Source organism: Pleurodeles waltl, chromosome 8, assembly GCF_031143425.1.
Source record: "Pleurodeles waltl isolate 20211129_DDA chromosome 8, aPleWal1.hap1.20221129, whole genome shotgun sequence".
Lineage (NCBI taxonomy): Eukaryota > Metazoa > Chordata > Amphibia > Caudata > Salamandridae > Pleurodeles > Pleurodeles waltl.
Genome location: NC_090447.1, coordinates 667,036,725 through 667,056,304, shown reverse-complemented (window position 1 = coordinate 667,056,304; position 19,580 = coordinate 667,036,725). Strand labels below are relative to the sequence as shown.

At 48.3% G+C, this 19,580-nt stretch overlaps 1 protein-coding gene across 1 annotated transcript in view; it reads right to left on the bottom strand.

The window, feature by feature from the left end:
- Nucleotides 1-431: 431 nt before the first annotated feature.
- The window catches only part of LOC138249546 (gamma-aminobutyric acid receptor subunit rho-3-like), a 1,472,352-nt gene continuing 1,453,203 nt past the window's right edge, over nucleotides 432-19,580 (bottom strand). The window contains exon 7 of the mRNA XM_069203495.1: nucleotides 432-643. Coding sequence (XP_069059596.1) covers nucleotides 432-643 — 212 coding nt within the window. The remainder of the gene's footprint in view (nucleotides 644-19,580) is intronic.

Below are 19,580 nucleotides of genomic sequence, written 5' to 3'. Positions count from 1 at the left end.
TGTGGTTAGAGAGGCTGTGTTCTAGGGGAGGGGGCACACAAGAAGAGGATGGGAAGCTATTGAAGAAGAATGAACCAAATGTGAGTAACAGTAAAACCAACCAATGGTAAGCAATAGGTGTTGTCTATGCTTACTGTACATTTGTGGTGTGGCACACAAGAGGATTTCACCTAGAGATTACTAAAAGTTAAACATGCTAGAATATTGGTGCTTCACCAAAGGTGGGTACTGCTTTGCAGCCCGTGTAATTGTGACTGTAAGCATTACTGTCCAAACTCTGACAAACATCTAACTTGCTCTTCATCAGTAGTCCTTTCAAACAATGGCTATTTTTAACTTAGCGGAATTTCATTGTCTTGAGATTGCTACAGAACAGAACGATGTGTGAGTGATTTGAATACCTCACTCACTCACTCACTCACGACGCTAACTCAATTGCGCCTTAGCAATATCTCACACTGCCCAAATAAAATATGCAAAAAACGTTTACCTAGTGACACTCTAGCTGGAACAGCTCTTCTGTCAATCCAAAAGGAAACCCATGAAAGCATAACCATCAAGATTGCCGGGAAGTAGGATTGCAAGACAAAGAAGAAGACGTGTCTTCTGAGGATGAAATTGATGAAAAGCCTATTGTACCAACCTGTATAAAGTTTAAATAAGGAGACACACGTTACATATTACTCTTAAGACTATTAAGCATATTCCTAATGATTCAGACATAAGCAATTAGCAATACAACGATCTGTCAAAAAGTCTGATGCAGAGCATTGGTGCCACAATTAACAAATTTACATTTTTATATGATTTGTCATGTGAAACTAGATCTGCCGTCTTCAGATTCTTTGAAGATTACTGCGTATGTGTATAAGGTATAGGAGTATAGATTGATAATGTAATGGTCAAAGTACTGTTATGTAGAACACATATTAATGGTTGTACCTTCAGTGTTTTACACTCTTGCCAAACTTCTGGAGAAATAGAATTACATAAATTACGAGGAAATGAAAGAAACAAAATGTGCTCTCAAAAATCTGACATAAACCTTTTATTGTGTTATATATAGAAGCTAACTTAATACATAGCTTCCTTTACTGCTTTCTTTGAATTGCCTCAACACTTTGAAAACAACACGTCTGATATGCCACTTCTTAACTGTTAGTTCTAAAAGGTATATACTTATCAAAAAGGACACTTCCCAAAGTGTTTTTGTCACTAAAATATACGGAAGTGAGGACAGGGGGAAAAGAGTTAAGGGGTAGGTGTTAAGAATATGGGGTTACAGGTTTAGGGTTAAGGGTTGGGGTATAGAGTTGAGGTATAAATGCTCAGCTGTAAGGGGTTCGGAATTAGGGGGTTAAGGATTGGAAGCCGAGGGTTATGTGTATACAAGTTATGAGTTGGAGTTATGTGGTAAGTGCATAGAGTTAAAAGTATAGGTTTAAAGATTTGGAGTATAGGTCCAAGGGTTGGGGGTATAGGTTTAAGGGTACAAAGTTAAAGTTTAGGGATTAAGGGTATGAAGTTAGAGACTAGAGTTTAAGGGTCAGGGTTTTTACAGTTAAGGGTTGGGGAATAGCTTTAAGGGTTTGTTGTATAAGTTTCCTGCTCACGTTTATGGGCATAGGGTCTATAGGCTACAGTGAATGTGTTAAGGGTTTGCGGTTATGGTATGTAATTGTGGACACATTTTAACTTGGACCAGAGCCGTTTCTCTTCTTTGTCAACATTACTCTGCAATGTTTTCAACTCCTCCAAAGTATCGATCACTTTCAATGCAAAACTTGTACATGGGATATCTTCTTCTGACATTAATTCCCACTTGTCTTTGAATGATATACAGTTCAATGCGCAAAACCTTGCGACTTGATCCGCAAATCCATTTCCCAGTAAGATGTAGTTGTGTGTCTTTTGATGTGCACTGCATTTTACCACTGCAATTTCTTTAGGCAACTGTATTGCATACAGCAATTCTTTTATTCTGTCGTCATTTCTTAGTGGTGAACCAGTAGAGGTCAGAAAACCTCTTTGTGATGACAATTGACCAAAATCATGAACAATTCCAAATCCATATTGGCTGTCAGTGTAGAGTGTGACTCTCAGTCTTGCAGATACATGGCACGCTCTAGTAAGAGCTACCAATTCTGCTACTTGTTCAGACTATACACCTCAAAGCCAAGAAGCTTCTAATGTCCCTGTGATTGTGCATACAGCATATTCAGCTCTCAATGTCCCTGTGCCATCTCTGAGACATGAGCCATCAACAAACACAATTTGGACATTTTCTTCCAATCGTGTATCTCTGATGTCAGGTCTTGGTTTTGTGTACAATTCAGTTACCTCAAATCCTCCTTTTCAATTTCAACAGTATCACTTGGAAGTAATGTTGTCAGGTTCAGCACTGTACATCTTTTCAAGGTTACATTTGGAGCACCTAGTGTGCTCGTCTCATACCTTGTCAGTCTGGCACCAGTCAAATACTGTGTTTTCGTCCTTGTCAGTAAGATCTCAACAGAGTGAGCAACCATTACCGTTAGAGGGTATCCCATCACTACCCCCTCACATTGAGAAAGGCTTTGACCAACTGCGGCGACTGCACGCAAATAACCTGGTAAGGCTGCTGCGACTGGGTCCAAGCTAGCTGAAAAATAGGCTACTGGGCGATAGGCACCTCCATGGACCTGTGTCAAGACAAACAAAGAACAAGCATCACGTTCATGACAAAACAATGTGAATGGCTTCGTGTAATCAGGCATTCCCAACGCTGGAACCTTGCACAAACTCTCTCTCAACTCAGTAAACACTTTCATCTGATCTTCATCTAGTGTAATGGGATCTGTAACATCTTTGTTTGTCAGCTGCTGTAATGGTTTGGCAATTTCAGCAAAATTTGGAATCCACTGTTGACAATAACCTACCATTCCCAGAAACATTCTGACATCTCTCTGTGAAGTCGGGGGACTTCTCTGCAATATCATTGTAATCCTCTCTCTGGAAATTCTCCTTGACCCCTTCTCAATTTGGTGTCCCAAGTATTTCACTGATTTCTGGCAATACTGTAATTTCAAAGGTCACACTTTATGTCCAAATTTTCCCAAATGACTCAACAGGGCAATCAAGTTGTACTTACATTTGTCCCTGGTTTTGGGCGCAATCAGTAAATCATCAACGTACTGCACTAGAGTCAATTGGTACAGTAACTCCAATGACACCAAGTTCTTTTCCAAAATCTGATTGAACAGAGACAGCGACTCTGTATACCTTGTGGAAGCCTGCACCAGCTGTAGACTTTGCCTGGGAATTTGAAACTAAAAAGAAACTGACTATCCTCATGAAGAGGCACAGAAAAGAAAGCTTGTGCCAAATCAGCCACTGTGAACTATTCTGCATCGCAATGTGTTGGAAAGGGCCTTTCTGCAGGGTTATCTCCAGACTCTTTTTGTCTTCCTCCTTCTCTTTTTCTGACCTAATTTTTGCTGGCTTTAGGACTCTGCGCACTTTACCACTGCCAACCAGTGCTAAAGTGCATATGCTCTCTCCCTTTAAACATGGTAACATTGGATCATACCCAACTGGACTATTTCATTTACTTATAAATCCCTAGTAGAGTGCACTATGTGTGCCCAGAGCCTGTAGATTAAATGCCACTAGTGGGCCACCTGCAGCACTGATTGTCCCTTCCACTTAAGTAGCCCCTTAACCTTGTCTCTGGCCTACCATTGCAAGACCTGTGTGTGCAGTTTCACTACCAATTCGACTTGGCATTTAAAAGTTCTTGCCAAGTCTAAAACTCCCCTTTTTCTACATATAAGATACCCCTAAGGTAACCCATAGGGCAGGGTGCTGTATAGGCAAAGGGCAGGACATGTACCTATGTAGTTTACATGTCCTGATAGTGTAAAACTCCTAAATTCGTTTTTAGACTGCTGTGAGGCCTGCTCCCTTCATAGGCTAACATTGGGGGAGTCCTTATACATTGTTTGAGTGGTAGCTGCTGATCTGAAATGAGTAGGAGTAGGAAGGTCATATTTAGTATGGCCAAAACAGTGATGTAAAATCCTGCTGACTGGTGAAGTTGGATTTAATATTACTATTTTAGAAATGCCACTTTTAGAAAGTGTGCATTTCTCTGCACTTAAATCTTTCTGTGCCTTACAATCCATGTCTGGCTGGGTTTCGTTGACAGCTCCTTGTGCATTCACTCAGACACCCCCCAAAAACAGGATACTCTGCCTCACTTGCATACATCTGCATTTTGAATGGGTCTTCGTGGGCTGAGAGGGTGTATGGCCTGCCCTCACACAGAGGACTGCCACACCCCCTACTGGGACCCTGACAGACAGGAGTGAACTGAAAGGGGACCTGGTACACTTCTAAGCCACTCTTTGAAGTCTCCCCCACTTCAAAGGCACATTTGGGTATATAAACAGAGCCTCTGCCCCTACCAACTCAGACACTTCCTGGAGAAGAAACTTGTAACCAGAACCTGCATCCTGCCAGGAAAAAACTGTCTGGCTGCCCAAAGGACTCACCTGACTGCTTTCTGTGAAGGACTGCTGCCTTGCTGTTGCCCTGCTGCTTTAATGCTCCCTGGCTGAGGTGAAGACGTGCTCTCCTAGGGCTTGGATAGAGCTAGCCTCCTGTTTCCTGAAGTTTCAGGACCAAAAATACTTAATCTCCTCAAGAAGGACTCCTTGTGCGGCGAAATTAGGCACACAGCCTGCCAGAAACTACGCACAGCCTGCACCGCTGTGAAAATTTCACCGCACGCCGAACTGGAATGACACAGCCCGACTTTGCAATGAGAAGATCGACGCAGCGGCAGCATAGCAACCGGAAATTCGACATACGGCCCACTGGTTCGACGCACAGCCAAGCCAGAACGACGCAGCCCGACTTCCAGAGAGGAATCAATGTAGCACCTGCCATGCAGTATAAAATTTGACGTAACGCCCATCGAATCGACGCAGCTCCTTCATCCTGTCTGCGCAGGAAATTCATGCACCATCCCGGGGGGGTCTGAAAACCCGCAACCCGAAGAGGCTCCACGACTGAGCACTGGAAATCGACGCACAGCAATCCCTGCGAGAAAACTAAATGAAGCATCGCCGTGTGCGGCCCGAGAAATCAACACACACCCCTTTGTTTTCACGCATCTCCTCCTCTGCGGTTCTTTGCAGGGATTTTTTATGCAAACCAGGTACTTTGTGCTTGAAAGAGACTTTGCTTTTAAAAGACTTAAGACACTTTGACCCTCATTATAACCCTGGCAGTTGGTGTTAAGCAGTAAAAAAAAAATGGGATCACGACCACGGCGGAAACCGCCAACATAGACAGCCACTTTAACACTCTGACTACCACGGTGGTAGCAACCAACACCGCGGCTCTGACTACCACGGCGGTAGCAACCAACACCGCGGCGGTCACTGCCAACAGACAGGCGGAAGACAATGTACCGCCCACCCCATTACAACCCGCCAATCCGTCAGGTTTTCCGGGCCGGTACCAACGGCATCAAAAGCACGGTGGAAACAGTGTTTGGAAGGGAAACCACTCACCTCTTGACACTCAACGAAGAACCAGGACACCATGGAGCCCGAGTTACAGGTCCTGCCCATGCTGGTCTACCTCCTCATACACTAGGAATATCAAAGGCGGCGGCGACAACCACGACGAGTACTGCACCTAGCATACAGGGGAGCGGGGTGAAAAGAGAGTGACACACATGCAACACCCCCAACCCCACCCTCACCCACAACACCATACACACAAACACATGCATCAACATTACTTTTACAGACCGTAACCCCCTGGAACAATGCAAGGACAAAAGGAATAGAGTCCAATCAGTGATATATTAAAAATAGGCAGATATACGTAAAGCATGTAAGAACAGTATTTACAAAAATATACAATATCTACATAAGGCCGGACATTGTCCTTTGCAAATGTCCATGGGCCACTGGGCCAAAAATCATGGGCCAAGCCCACACTTGACTTCTGCCTCAATACGGAGAGAACACTGCAGGGGCATCAGGTTGTAAACACACAGGCACCTCAGGGGGATGGGGAAGGGGGGGCTCCTCAGCCGGAAGATGGTACTACGCCAATGCTCCTGGAGGGGGCTACATGCCCACAGCGATGCCATGGGGAGTACAAAGCCACAGTCTCTCAAGTGGGTGGGTTGCCCACTGCTTGGTCGTGGTAAGTGCAAAGCCACAGTCTCTCAAGTGGGTGGTTTGCCCACTGCTATGTCCTGGGGAGTGCAAGGCCACAGTCTCTCAAGTGGGTGGTTTGCCCACTGCTTGGTCCTGGGGAGTGCAAGGCCACAGTCTCTTAAGTGGATGCCTTCTTCCACTGGTTCTGGAGGGGGCCTTGTGCCCAGTGTGCTTCATCCTGCCAAGGAAAGGGTGAGTGGATGCATATCTCCATTGGTCCTGGAGGGGGCCTTGTGCCCAGTGTGCTTCATCCTGCCAAAGAAAAGGTGAGTGGATACATATCTCCACTGGTTCTGGAGGGGGCCTTGTGCCCAGTGTGCTTCATCCTGCCAAGGGAAGGGTGAATTGATTAATATCTCCACTGGTTCTGGAGGGGGCGTTGTGCCCAGTGTGCTTCATCCTGCCCAGGAAAGGGTGAATTGATGAATATCTCTACTCGTTCTGGAGAGGGCCTTGTGCCCAGTGTGCTCCACCCTGCCAAGGAAAGGGTGAGTGGATGTGCGCAGTCTGTTTCATCCTGCCAAGGAAAGGGTGAGTGGATGCATATCTCCACTGGTTCTGGAGGGGGCCTTGTGCCCAGTGATGCAGCACTTGGGGTGTGGCAGTTCACATTCCCTCACCTGGGTATCTGAGGCACGAGATTTGCAGGGACCAGGTAGCATGAAAGTCCATGGAGGTAGGGCCAGACTCCATCCTGCGGCGACTAAGGCTGCAAATTGGTGGTAGTGCCGGTGCTGGTGGGGGTGCTGCCAGTGATGGTGGGAGGCTCCAGCCCATCTCCTGCAGCCTCGGACGGACACACACTGACGCTGCATCTGCTATTAGTGGTCCTACCGTCAGCAGTGTAGGTGGCGGTACTTGTGGCGGGGATGCTGGCGGTGCTGGCCGTGGTGCAGGTGCAAGTGGTGGAGGGAGTCACCAGCCCTTCTCCTGCAGCTTCGGACAGCTGGCCACTGGGGATGCTGCAGCTGACAGTAGTGGTGGCAGCGGCGGTGCAGGTGGCGGTGCTTGCGGCGGGGATGCCTGCGGTGCTGCCCTCGGTGCAGGTTGCGGGGCTATCGGTTCTGATGGTGGCCACCAGGCCCTCACCTGCAGCCTCCGACGCCTGAAGTGCCTTGCCTTGGCTTTTCTGCCCCTTCGGGACCTTGGCTCTGGCAGTTGGAGTTTTGGAGGAGGCCTTGCTTGGTGGGTCGTACTCCTTGCCCTTGCTGCATGCTGTCCCCTTCTTCACCTTTGTAGGTGGCAGAATGGTTTGGTCCTTTGCAGGGGTCGGTGGCACACTGGCTGGCCTGACGGGTGCCCCGTTTGAGCCTCTGGGAGTTGCAGGTACCACAGCGGAAGCCAACTTGGTGGTGACACCCTGGCCCGAGGGGAAGGACGGGGGTAGGGGTAGGGAACAGTTCAATGTTTGCCAGGAAAAGTTTTTAGACACACTGGGGCGGGAGGATGGAGAGGGTTTGGGAGTGGAGGAAGAGGGAGTGGTTCTAGGAGGTGTCTGTCTGCTGAGTTTGGGTGAAGGTGCATGGGTTGGATGCTATTGTGAGGTGGATGGCTGTTGGGTGGGTGCTTGCGTTTGTGTACTTTGGGAGGAGGCGTCACAGACACACTGGGACAGGACACAGGGGATGTATGCATGGTTGTGGGGGTGATGACTGCTCGTGAGGGGTGTGTTGTGATGGGCGTGCTGGTGATGGAGATAGTGGATGAGGATGTAGTGCATGCAGGTGTGAGTGGAGATGCTACGGGGAGGGAGGTGGATGAAGAGAAGGAGGGGGACACAGTGGAGGCAGTGGATGTTGGTGTGTTGGTGTGTTTGCATGGGTATGGTGCTTGTGCGAGTGCCTGTGAGATGAAGTGTGGTGCTAATGTTTGCCTGAGTCACTTCTGTGTGGTGATTTGGGTGAATGCTGATCTGAAGGTGTGCTTGGGATAGGCTGGGGTTGAGGGGATTGGGTCTGGGTAGAGGAAGTTGGAGGGGGAGGCTAGACACAGTGACAAGGTCTGCCATCAATGCGGAAGCCAGAGCCTGAAATGCTCTCTGTTGGGCTGCCACGCCAGAGTGAATGCCCTCCAGGTATGCATTTGTTTGTTGCAAATGCCTCTCGACACCCTGGATGGCATTCAGAATGGTTGACTGCCCAACAGTGAGGGATCTCAGGAGGTGAATAGCCTCCTCACTGAGGACAGCAGGGCTGACTGGGGCCGGGCCTGAGGTGCCACTCTGAGGGGCTGCTGGGAGGGTGGCACCAGGGAGCTTCCATCAGAGAAGGAGTCACTGTCTGTGGTCTCCCCTCCTGTCCCCATCTTGGTGCTTCCCTCGCCCTCGGTGGATTCGGCCTCCAGGCCCATGTGGAATGCAGCTCCCTCCATCGCCGGTGCCTCTGCTCCTCTGCCAGATGATGCTAATGCACATAAGGACAAGGTGACAAAACAAAAAGGGGGGGGGAGAGAGAGAGGATACACTTAGTCAATGCCAGCAACACCACTACCGTTGGCTTACACAACACACAGGGAGCAGCCCTATGCACTAGGCTATGCCCAACCATTTACTAAGACAGTCACCAGTCCATGGGGTTCAATGCCTAACGCCATTAGCTGCACACCTGAAACCCAAAGGACCCTGCCCAGTAGTAGATGCCCACCAACACTATTGGGGTAGGAGTGCTTCAGAGCCTGCCCAACAAGGGGCCTACCCTGCCATGTTTGCCCTGGCCTAGGGGCACCCACACCCCCCAACCAGGTGCCACCTAATGTGCGCAAAGTCAGGTTTTAGATTCTGTACTCACCCCCTCGTGGCTGCTGTGATTCCTTCAAGCGACCATCTAACTCCGGATAGGCCACCGCCAGGATGCGGACCATCAGGGGGGTCATGGTGCGACGGGCACCCCTTCCTTGTTGGGAGGCCAGCCCCAGCTGGGCCTCTGCCGTCTTCTTTGCCCAGCGGCGCAGGTGCTCCCACCTCTTGCGGCAGTGGGTGCTTGCTCCCCCTGTCAAAGACCCCCAGGGTCAGCACCTCCTTGGCGATGGCACGCCAAATACCCTTTTTCTGGTGGGCGCTGACCTGCAGAGAAAAGACAGGAGAAAAGGGAATTAGTCACCCGTCCGGACCGTCAGACTCATTGCCCACCAGATCCCACCCATCCCCTGACACACATATATTGACCACCTTACATTCTGCTCTCTGGCCAGGACCCCTCTGCCCCCCCCTTTCCATGAGGCTTACACACACACCACTCCATATATTCACGTCCCACACATCATGCTCACAGTGTACTCACCTGTTTGTCTAGAGGACCGTATAGTAACGTGTACTGGGGTAGGACTCCATCCACTAGTTTCTCCAACTCCTCCGCAGTGAAGGCAGGGGCCCGTTCCCTAGACACATGAGCCATGGTCGGTTCCAGACACAGGTCACAGCAGCACTTGCAGTGTGGGTCCTCTCCTGTTGAAGGTCAGGTAGCAAGTGAGTGATTAAAACGGCGGAGACATCAGCAACAGTGCATACCGTCACCACCGGCGTACATCGCCATTGACTCCTAGCCCAATGATAACCAAAGTGATTTTGCCAGCGCAATTACCTCATTTCCACTTGTCCTTTCTCACAGGTGAGGCAGCTGCCATTTCAGGGGAGCACAGGACATGGCACCTAACTGCGTCACAGCAGACACTGGCACATAAACTGACTCTCGAGTTCACATACTGTTTCTATAAAGTAAACAAATCATCATTAGTGCAATATATGTGTGAATATGACCCTCTGCTCACCGTTCTCTTCCACAGGCTTCAACCGCTGAGGCAGAATATGAGATGGTGGCATCATCAGGTGTAGAGACCCCTGGTGGACCTTGCGCCAATGGAGGACAGACACATTATCATTACCTTCAGACTTGACCGTGCCACAATCCAAGAACTTTGTGCCCAATTGGAGCCAGACCTGATGTCAGCTATCCGCCATCCCACAGGTATCCCCCCTCTAGTGCAGGTCCTGTCAGTGCTCCATTTCCTGGCAAGTGGTTCCTTCCAAACAACAGTGGCCATGGCATCAGGGGTTCTCTAAAGTGTTGACCAGAGTGTTGTCTACCTTGCTGAATCACATGCGCAGCTACATCATGTTCCCCCAGGTGGAGGATTTGGCCACAGTGAAGTATGCCCTGGAACATATCCTCAACATCATTGGTGCCATTGATGGTACACATGTGGCATTTGTCCCCCACCCCGTAGAACTGAACAAGTATTCAGGAATAGAAAAAGCTATCACTATGAATGTGAAGATGGTGTGTTGGGCGGACCAGTACATCTCCCATGTGAATGCCAAATATCCTGGCTCTGTGCATGACACCTTTATCTTGAGGAATAGCAGCATCCCATATGTGATGGGCCAACTCCAAAGGCACCGGATGTGGCTAATAGGTGAGCCAAGGGTCCCCACACACTATGAGAAGGTGTCTGGGTATGGGGTTGTCCCTAAGGGTTAGTGTGTGTGTAACAGTTGTCCCTCGATATTTGCAGGTGACTCTGGTTACCCTAACCTCTCATGGCTAATGACCTCAGTGAGGAATGCCAGGACAAGGGCCGAGGAACGTTACAATGAGGCACATGGGCGTACAAGAAGGAGGATTGTAGAAAGGACCTTCGGCCTCCTGAAGGCCAGGTTCCGGTGCCCCCATCTAACAGGTGGATCCCTGTACTACTCACCCAAGAAGGTGTGCCAGATCATCATTGCATGTTGCATGTTGCACAACCTGGCCTTGAGACGCCAGGCGCCTTTTCTGCAGGAGGATGTGCCTGGAGATGGTCTTGTGGCAGCGGTGGAGCCTGTGGACAGTGGGGAAGAGGAAGCTGAGGAAGAAGATGTTGACAACAGAACCAATATTATTTGGCAGTACTTCTAGTGACACATAAGTAAGACACTGTAACTTCACTTAACATTTCAGTTATCTGTTGGAAATTGTACAAGGCAACCTGTTTCCCTATGTTTATGGCCACTGACTGTACCCTTTGGCATCTCTATTTTCAGATCTCTGTGCCCCACTCTGGCTCCTGCTATGTGTACTGCTGCCCACCAAAGGTCATCCAAAAGTATTTTCACTTTACTTTTGAGTTGCTATGCTTTGATAATGTAATACTAATACATTTGTGAATCATTTGACAAACTCCAGTTTTGTATTTGTTCCAAGGGTATTTATTTAGGTGCTCATAAGTAGAGGGGGATGTGCAAGGGGCTGGGCTGATGGTGGAGGAAAGTCCAGGGTAGAGTCTATTCTCTTGGTATCACAGGTGCATTGTCCAATGGGGCACAGGAAGGAAAGTAATGGCAGTTCAAGGTGGACAGGGTGATAGTGTGGGACACAAGGGTGACAATCAGGAGAGTCTTTTTTCCTGGCGGGGGTCTTGGCAATGTTCTCTGGCTTCTGCCTGGATTATAGGGACCGTTTGCGGGGTGGTTCTCCTTCTGCAGGGGGTGGGGTGCTGGGGGCCTGTTGGTCCTGTGGCAGGGCCTCCTGTCCACTAGCGCCGGTGGAGGTGGAAGGCTGTTCCTCGGTTGGCTATTGTCAGGCACCCATTGTTGTGCACTGGCTCCCTCATGGTCTTGCCCATGTCAGCCAGCACCCCTGCAATGGTGACCAGGATGGTGTAGATTTTTGTTAGGTCATCCCTGATCCCCAAGTACTGTCCCTCCTGCAGCCGCTGGGTCTCCTACAACTTGGCCAGTATCTGGCCCATTTTCTCCTGGGAATGGTGGCATGATCCCAGGATGTTGGAGAGTGCTTCGTGGAGAGTGGTTTCCCTGGGCCCGTCCTCCCCCTGTCGCACAGCAGTCCTCCCAGCTTCCCTGCTGTTCTGTGCCTCTCTCCCCTGAACCATGTGCCCACTGCCACTGACCCCAGGTCCCTGAACGTCCTGGGTTTGTGGGGTTGCCTGGGTTCCCTGTAGTGGTGGACACACTGCTGATTGACGTGTCCTGGTGACAGTGGCAAGGGCCCGCTGGGTGGGCGCTGTGCTGGTGTTTCCTGAGGGGGGAGGCTCTGTGGTGGGTTGGGACTGTGGCAGGGGAAGCGACTTGTCCAGAGGTCCCGGATGGGCCAGGTTGCTCATCTTGATCCAGGCGTGCAGAGCTGCTGTCGTCACTGTGTCCTCTTCTGTGGGAGGACTGGATGTAGCTGGCACCACCTCTCCGGTGACGTTGAGTATGGGTCCTGTGGGGATGCAAATGCAGTGTTAGTGTATCTGCGTCTGCCATCTTGTGCATGGGTGTGTTTTCCTGTATGATTGTAATTTCCCTGTCAGCTTGGCCTTGTGTGAGTGGTGATTTTGTGGGCTTGGTGAGTCTCTCTACTGGGCATGCTGTGGTGATGGGTGTCTATGCAGGTCTGTGATGGTGGTCCATGCATTGGTGTTGCATGCAGGTCTTGGTATTGGGATGGGTGGGTTGTGATGGTGGGGTATATGTGAGGTGATGGAGTGATGGGAGTGAGGGTAAGGGTGGGGCCATGTGATGGCATGTAGGTAGGGTGGGGGATATAGACCAGAGTCCAGTCCTCCTGCTACTCCTGCGAGGCCCTCAGGATGCATGATCACCAAGACTTGCTCCTCCCATGTTGTTAGTTGTGGGGGAGGAGGCGGGGGTCCACCGCCAATCCTCTGTACTGCTAACTGGTGTCTTGCTACCACATAAAGCACCTTCCCCCGTAGGTCGTTCCACCTCTTCCTGATGTCATCCCTGGTTCTTGGGTGCTGTCCCACGGCGTTGACCCTGTCCAAGATTCTCCGCCATAGCTCTATCTTCCTTGTAGTGGACGTCTGCTGCACCTGTGATGATTTCCTCCACCATTACCCTTAGCTCCTCCTCAGAACACCTGGGGTGTCTTTGGGGTGCCATGGATGTGGTGCAAGTGATAAGTGTGAGGATGTGTGGGATGACGTGTTGGGGCGTATGCTGTGATGTGTGTGGATGGTGTATGGGTGATGGTGTTCTGTGTCTATGATTGAGTGGATGCTCCAGGCTTGTCTCTCTCTGTGTGCTGTCGTTTTTTTGGCTGTAAGGGGTTGTGGGTAATGTGGGTGGGTGTTTTATAGTGGTGTGGGCGTGGTGTGTGTATGTGTGTCAGGTGTGTGTAGTTTGAATTGTACAATGTGGTGTAGTTTTGTAAGTGTGTGTGTATTTTGAGCGCAGCGGTGTGTACCGCCAATGGTTTACCGCGGTTGAAAGACCGCCGCAGTGATTCGTGGGTCGTGATACTGTGGGCGTATTCCTGTTGGCGTAACGGTGTGGGTTTTGCTATTGCCAGTTTATGACTGAATTTTGGTCTGGGAGACTTGTGTGGGTGTCTGTATTGTGGCGGAATTCTCAGTGTGAGTCATAATACCCGTGGCAGAATACCGCCGTGGGCACGGTATGTTGGCGGTCGTCAGCCCGGCGGTAGGCGGCATTTACCGCCACGGTTGTAATGAGGGCCTTTATATGACTTTTCAGTGATATCTCTACATTTACTTATTGCATCTTTGATCGTTTTGACCTGCATTTATCCAGATAAATATTATATATTGTTCTAAACACTGTGTGGTGTATTTTTGTGGTGTTATTGTATGATTTATTGCACAAATACTCTACACATTGCCTTCTAAGTTAAGCCTGACTGCTCAGTACCAACCTACCAGAGGGTGGCACAGGATAATGTAGATTGTGTGTGACTTACCCTGACTAGAGTGAGGGTCCTTGTTTGGACAGGGGGTAACCTGATTGCCAACCAAAGACCCCATTTCTAACACATGGAATCTGAAACAATATTACTGCTGGGTTCAGCAAAACAGGACAACACTTGACCACCCTGTCGTTCACTTTTCGCAAGTCTTGCACAGTGCGCACTTTCCCACACGGCTTCTTTAAGGCCATTATCGTTGAATTACATGGACTGCTCAACACTTCTTTCAAAACCCCTTGTTTCAGAAAATATTAAATTATTTGTGCCACTTTCATTAGAACATCTTGTGCCATGTTATACTGTGGATGCTGCGGAAACACTACATTCGGTTTCAAAGTGACCTTAATCGTTTACACTCCCTAGATCAGACCCACTTCTTTACTTGTCAGGTCCCACACATTTTCCTGCACTGTTCCTTGAAAGTCTGCACGTAATTCTTTAACAGCAAACATTGGGAAAAACTCAGTCAACGGGTACTCTTTATTATTGATTTCGTTCTCAATTTCAGGAGTTTGTTCTTCCTCATCATCACTATTTGACTGAACCGCTATTCCAGCAGTTGAACAATAAATCGAACATCTGGTCTTGCACAATAAGTCCCCTCCCAATAGGGATAGTGGACTCGAGTCACAAACTATATACTTATGTAGTCCCTGGAAGCCGCCAATCTCTACCTGCACTGGATCTGTGATCGGATTTATCAGCTGTCTATTCGCTACCCCTACAACCTGAACTGTTATGCCTGAAAGAGGTAAGTTCGCAACTTCTGTACTTCTTACTTTAGAGCGTGTAGCTCCTGTGTCCACTAAGAATGAGACCCTGTGACCTATCACTTTTCCTTTCACAAAGGGCCCTTTCTGATCTACTTCTAATGAAGCTGCAAGCATTTATGGCTCCTCATCCGAACTAATTCTCATCCATTCATCGTTTATTTCATTCTCACTATGTAATGGGAATTGGTGCACTGTGTCACCACTTCTGTCTTGTCTCTGACCTGTGACCTGCTGAGTAAGCACCATCTGTTGCTGTTCCATCGGGCCTGAGGTATCTGCATTTGCTGTCTAGGTACCACAGGGACCTGCTTCTGTATTGGTTGCATATGTGTCAATTGTGCACAAGGCATTTGCACATGCTGCCTGGGTTGGAAATTCTGCACTTGATTCATGTTATTCTGAAAATTCAGATTAAGTCCTCTCATTCTAGGGACTTTCACAGTTTGAAATGTATTGATATCACCATTTTGCTGAACAAAACCATCTTGCACCATCAACGGACACTCTGCTTCCAGTGTCCCACATTTTCTGCAAAGATGACACAGTAACATTTTTTTCATCCTTTGCACATCATTCTGAATCACTACAGTTTTCAAATCCAGACCACGATTCATATTGGCACCATGACCCCTACCTCTCACCTGAGATTGGAACATGACAGTTCCCTGCTGCTGTGATACCTGTTGTACCAAAGCTCCCTGCACTCCTGTTTGAGCTGCCTCAATTTGAATTACCATCGCCTTCTCCTTCAACTTTTTCTGCTTCAATTCAATCTCATCACCACAGTATTTTGCATACTGCAACACCTCATCAATCGGCTTCGCTTGCCAACAAATCAAATGACTCTTAATCATCTGATCTACTTCAGGTCTCAATCCTTCGACGAACCTGAACACAAAGTGCAACATGTCCTTGGGCTCAATTGCTTCTTTACCACTGTATTCTTTGAACGCCTTCTACAATCTCTCATAGTAGGTATGTATGGACTCCTTTACTTCCTGCGCTGTCCTGTCAATTCTCTGCCCATCAATATTTTTAGGTGAGATTCTCGTCTTTAGGAACTCAATCACCTTATAATTGTGTTGCATTACTCCAGGTGATGGTGCACCTCTGACTCTATCTCTTTCCGGTTCTCCAAGTCTTCCCACAGACATTTGAAAAGTTGCGGATGGTGATATTTGAAAGTAGTGGGGTGTAAAAGTTCTGTATGAGTGCCTGTAGGTGAGCGAACGTAGTGAGCGAGGCCGATCATCATAAAAGGGATGGCTTTTCCGCCTTAGAAAAATTTGAAAAAAAAAGTGGGCAAATAGTGCATTTTCAAGTAAATTTGAGAAAGCAGGAAAGTTGATAAAGCAATTGTGAAAATGTAGTCATGACAGCAGTAAAGTGATTTATATGATGACGTAGGTATCTGCTTATGCTTGTGTAATAAGCAGGGATTAGCATTAAAAAAACAACATAATCAATGAGAACATAAGCTAGTTGCCTTGGTTTTAAACAATCTTTCAGGTGGCGCTATTCCACACGCATGCGTGACAGCTTCAGTGTATGTTTGCGTGCCTGCGACACACAATAAACATATCACTTAGGATACAATGGGCGTATATGGTACCCAGCGCCTGCACTCCCCTGAGGAGGGAAGCTGCCCAGCGGATGATAATCGGGGAAAAATGCCCATACAGTACCAAAGAAGTTTTATTAATATGCAAGTTGCTGAGCTATTGCTACCTTTTAACTGGCGAGTAGGGTTTGAGCTGCAGGTTGAAAGGGATCCTTTAGGTGAGGCTAGCATTTGTCTACCTTATTCACACTTTAGTGCAGAGCCCTCACACCTCTTTCAGCCACTGTTGTGATGCTCCATCCTGGAGACAGTCGTTGGTGTGAGGAGCACCACTACACAAAGGCTGTGTCTGGAGCACAGCCTGGAAGACATTTGAAATGTGAACATATTGGAATTGTCCTTTCCTTATCAGGAAAGGCAGCTGCCACGGTGCTCGTGTTTATGCAGATCTGGGTAATTTTAACGTGACATTCTTTGTTGAAAGAACGTGGGCACCTTTAATTCCACTAGTGAGGACATCTTTTCACTGGACCCAGTGTGATAAGAACATTCTGCCTTGGCTTATATCTCGTCCCGGGGTGGGAGAGAGTTCCTGCAAGAGGAGCCCATCAGACTCTTGCTGAGAAAAGCGCATTCAAATGATTGCCTTTCTCTTGGAGTGCTGCCCACCTTGCACCAAAGCTGCCCCCTACCACCTTTCTCAGCTGCTCGGCGCCTTCACAGCGACCTTGTCGGAGTCTTGTTTTCAGGCCTCTTTAATTTTTGTGCGTCAAGAATGAAACGTGGGGTGGGGGGTGTGGTTGGGGGTGCTGTGTAGTGATCGAAAATGACCGACATGAACCATCACATTAGAAGGGGGGTCTCAACTGCCGTACCGCAATTCCAGGTAGAGGCGGGCGAGGGGAGGGACTGAGGGGTTAGGGGGGATGAAGCGAGGCAGGGGATTGGGGGAATAACATTTGTTTTTAAAATCAAATACTTACCTTTTCCCGTTGCCGCTGCATGCAGATCACGTCGTAATCAGCCAGCCTTGTGTACACTGCAATCCTTTTTCCAGCTACTCCCAGAATGAGGTGGGGCCATGGAGGCTTGTTCCCACCCACCCTGTGACGAAGGGCTGCAGTGCTACACAGCCTTGCTGATTGACAGCCAGCTTTGGAAACCTAGGGCTTATGCGAAAGCGCCCAGGCTGTTTTATTTGACCGAGGCTTCAGTGCGTCATAAGAGGCAGTCCCTTACAGTGTTGTAGGCTGCCGGAGGCCAGGGCTGAGATCAGGTAAGCCTTATAAATCCTGCGACGGCCAGCACATGCGCTGCAGCACATGTGTCTTTTAAAAGTGCCTGGTTTTGCCTGACCCTCGCGCAGAGCGAGGGTCACACTGTTTGAAGTTTTAATGTAGGAAAAAAAAAATTGGATGCAGAAATTGAAGCTTGGGAAACATTTTTTATGATGCAAAATTGAAGCTGGGGCGGAGCCCTGCCGCCCTATTGAAGAAACCGCCACTGATCATTCAACTGGTTTCTCTTTCAGTTTTGGATAATCATTTGTGAATGACAAAATATCACTCCTGTGCCAAGAAACATGAACAAACTGCCCTCCTGGAATTTCCCTCATCTGTAAAACTTTTACCGGATCCTTATCTTTTTGAACACTCTCAGACCCTTCTTGTGAATCTCGTTTCAATCAAGTGACTCTTAATCATCTGATCTACTTCAGGTCTCAATCCTTCGACGAACCTGAACACAAAGTGCAACATGTCCTTGGGCTCAATTGCTTCTTTACCACTGTATTCCTTGAACGCCTTCTACAATCTCTCAGAATAGGTATGTATCGACTCCTTTACTTCCTGCGCTGTCCTGTCAATTCTCTGCCCATCAATATTTTTAGGTGAGATTCTCGTCTTTAGGAAGTCAATCACCTTATAATCGTGTTTCATTACTTCAGGTGATGGTGCACCTGTGACTCTATCTCTTTCCGGTTCACTCGTTGGCCAATCCACTGCTCTTTTCGTCTCAACCTACAAGTCAGCTGGAACCACTATCTCCAACAGAGTATTCAAGTCTTCCCACAGACATTTCGAAAGTTTCACAAATCAACTGTCAGCTGGTATCATTCAACTGGTTTCTCTTTCAGTTTCGGACAATCATTTGTGAATGACAAAATATCACTCCTGTGCCAAGAAACATGAACAAACTGCCCTCCTGGAATTTCCCTCATCTGTAAAATTTTTACAGGATCCTTATCTTTTTGAACCCTCTCAGACCATTCTTGTGAATCTTGTCTCCGTTTATCCTTCTTCGTTGCCCATCTGCCTTCCTACTTTTCTAATGCTCCCCAAATCTGAGCACTCTGCAATAATTCTTTGAGATCCGCTTCCATCCCTGCTGACCTCGTTTGTTCCAAATCTTTTGCCTCTAAATCTAACCTGTAACTCCTTTTGAGTGCTTTGTTTTCTCAATTTCTATGTCATGTTTATCTGCCAGGTCTGCCAATTTCTGATGTATCTTGCCCACCTCTCTAGTAATTCTCGGACACAAATATCTCAGCTCTTATTCTGTATAGGATTCTAACCTGTTCACTCCCATTGATCCCTCAACCAGTTCAGTTATCTCTGTAGCCAGTCTCACACAATCAATCTGCTCCTCACCCCTGGATGTATTTCGAGGAGTATTAAGACTATCTAACCACTCATTCAATTGCTGTGCTGTCAATCCCTGCAATGACACATTACTTGTGTTCGGCAATGGCACCTCCTGTACCTGGAGTCTGCGGTGTCAAAAGCTTCAAGCTCTCACTTACACGCAGTCCATTTACTGCATCTGGAAGCGCAACAAGTGAACTAAGGTCCATAATGGCCTAGATCCATCAGAGCTCTGACCCACAGATGAAATCACCTGCACATGCTCTGACTCCCCTCCTCATGAGGCTTTGTGACATTTCACCCTGTTCTCCTGTACTTGGCTTCTTCTGCGCAAACAATGGTACCGCTGGACCAACAGTAACTGGCAATGACACTGCATCTGGTGCCGCTCTGGCACCCGCATTTTGTGGAAGGGCTACTCCCATACTCTGATTCATCACTGGTGTCACATCTAACTGTGTCCCTGTCATTGGTGTGAACTTCGGCAAACCCTGTGGCTGTGCCTGAGGCAACAACATTGGAGTCGGCTCAGTCTGAACCAGCATTGGCCTCGGAACCACTTGCTCCGTGGGAACCACTAAGTTCGAAGTTGTCTCAAGGACTGGTACTTCTGGATAAATTCTCTGTATCGGTGGTGGGTGCATCTGCGCTTGGACCACCGAAGTAGTTACTGCATTAGGAGT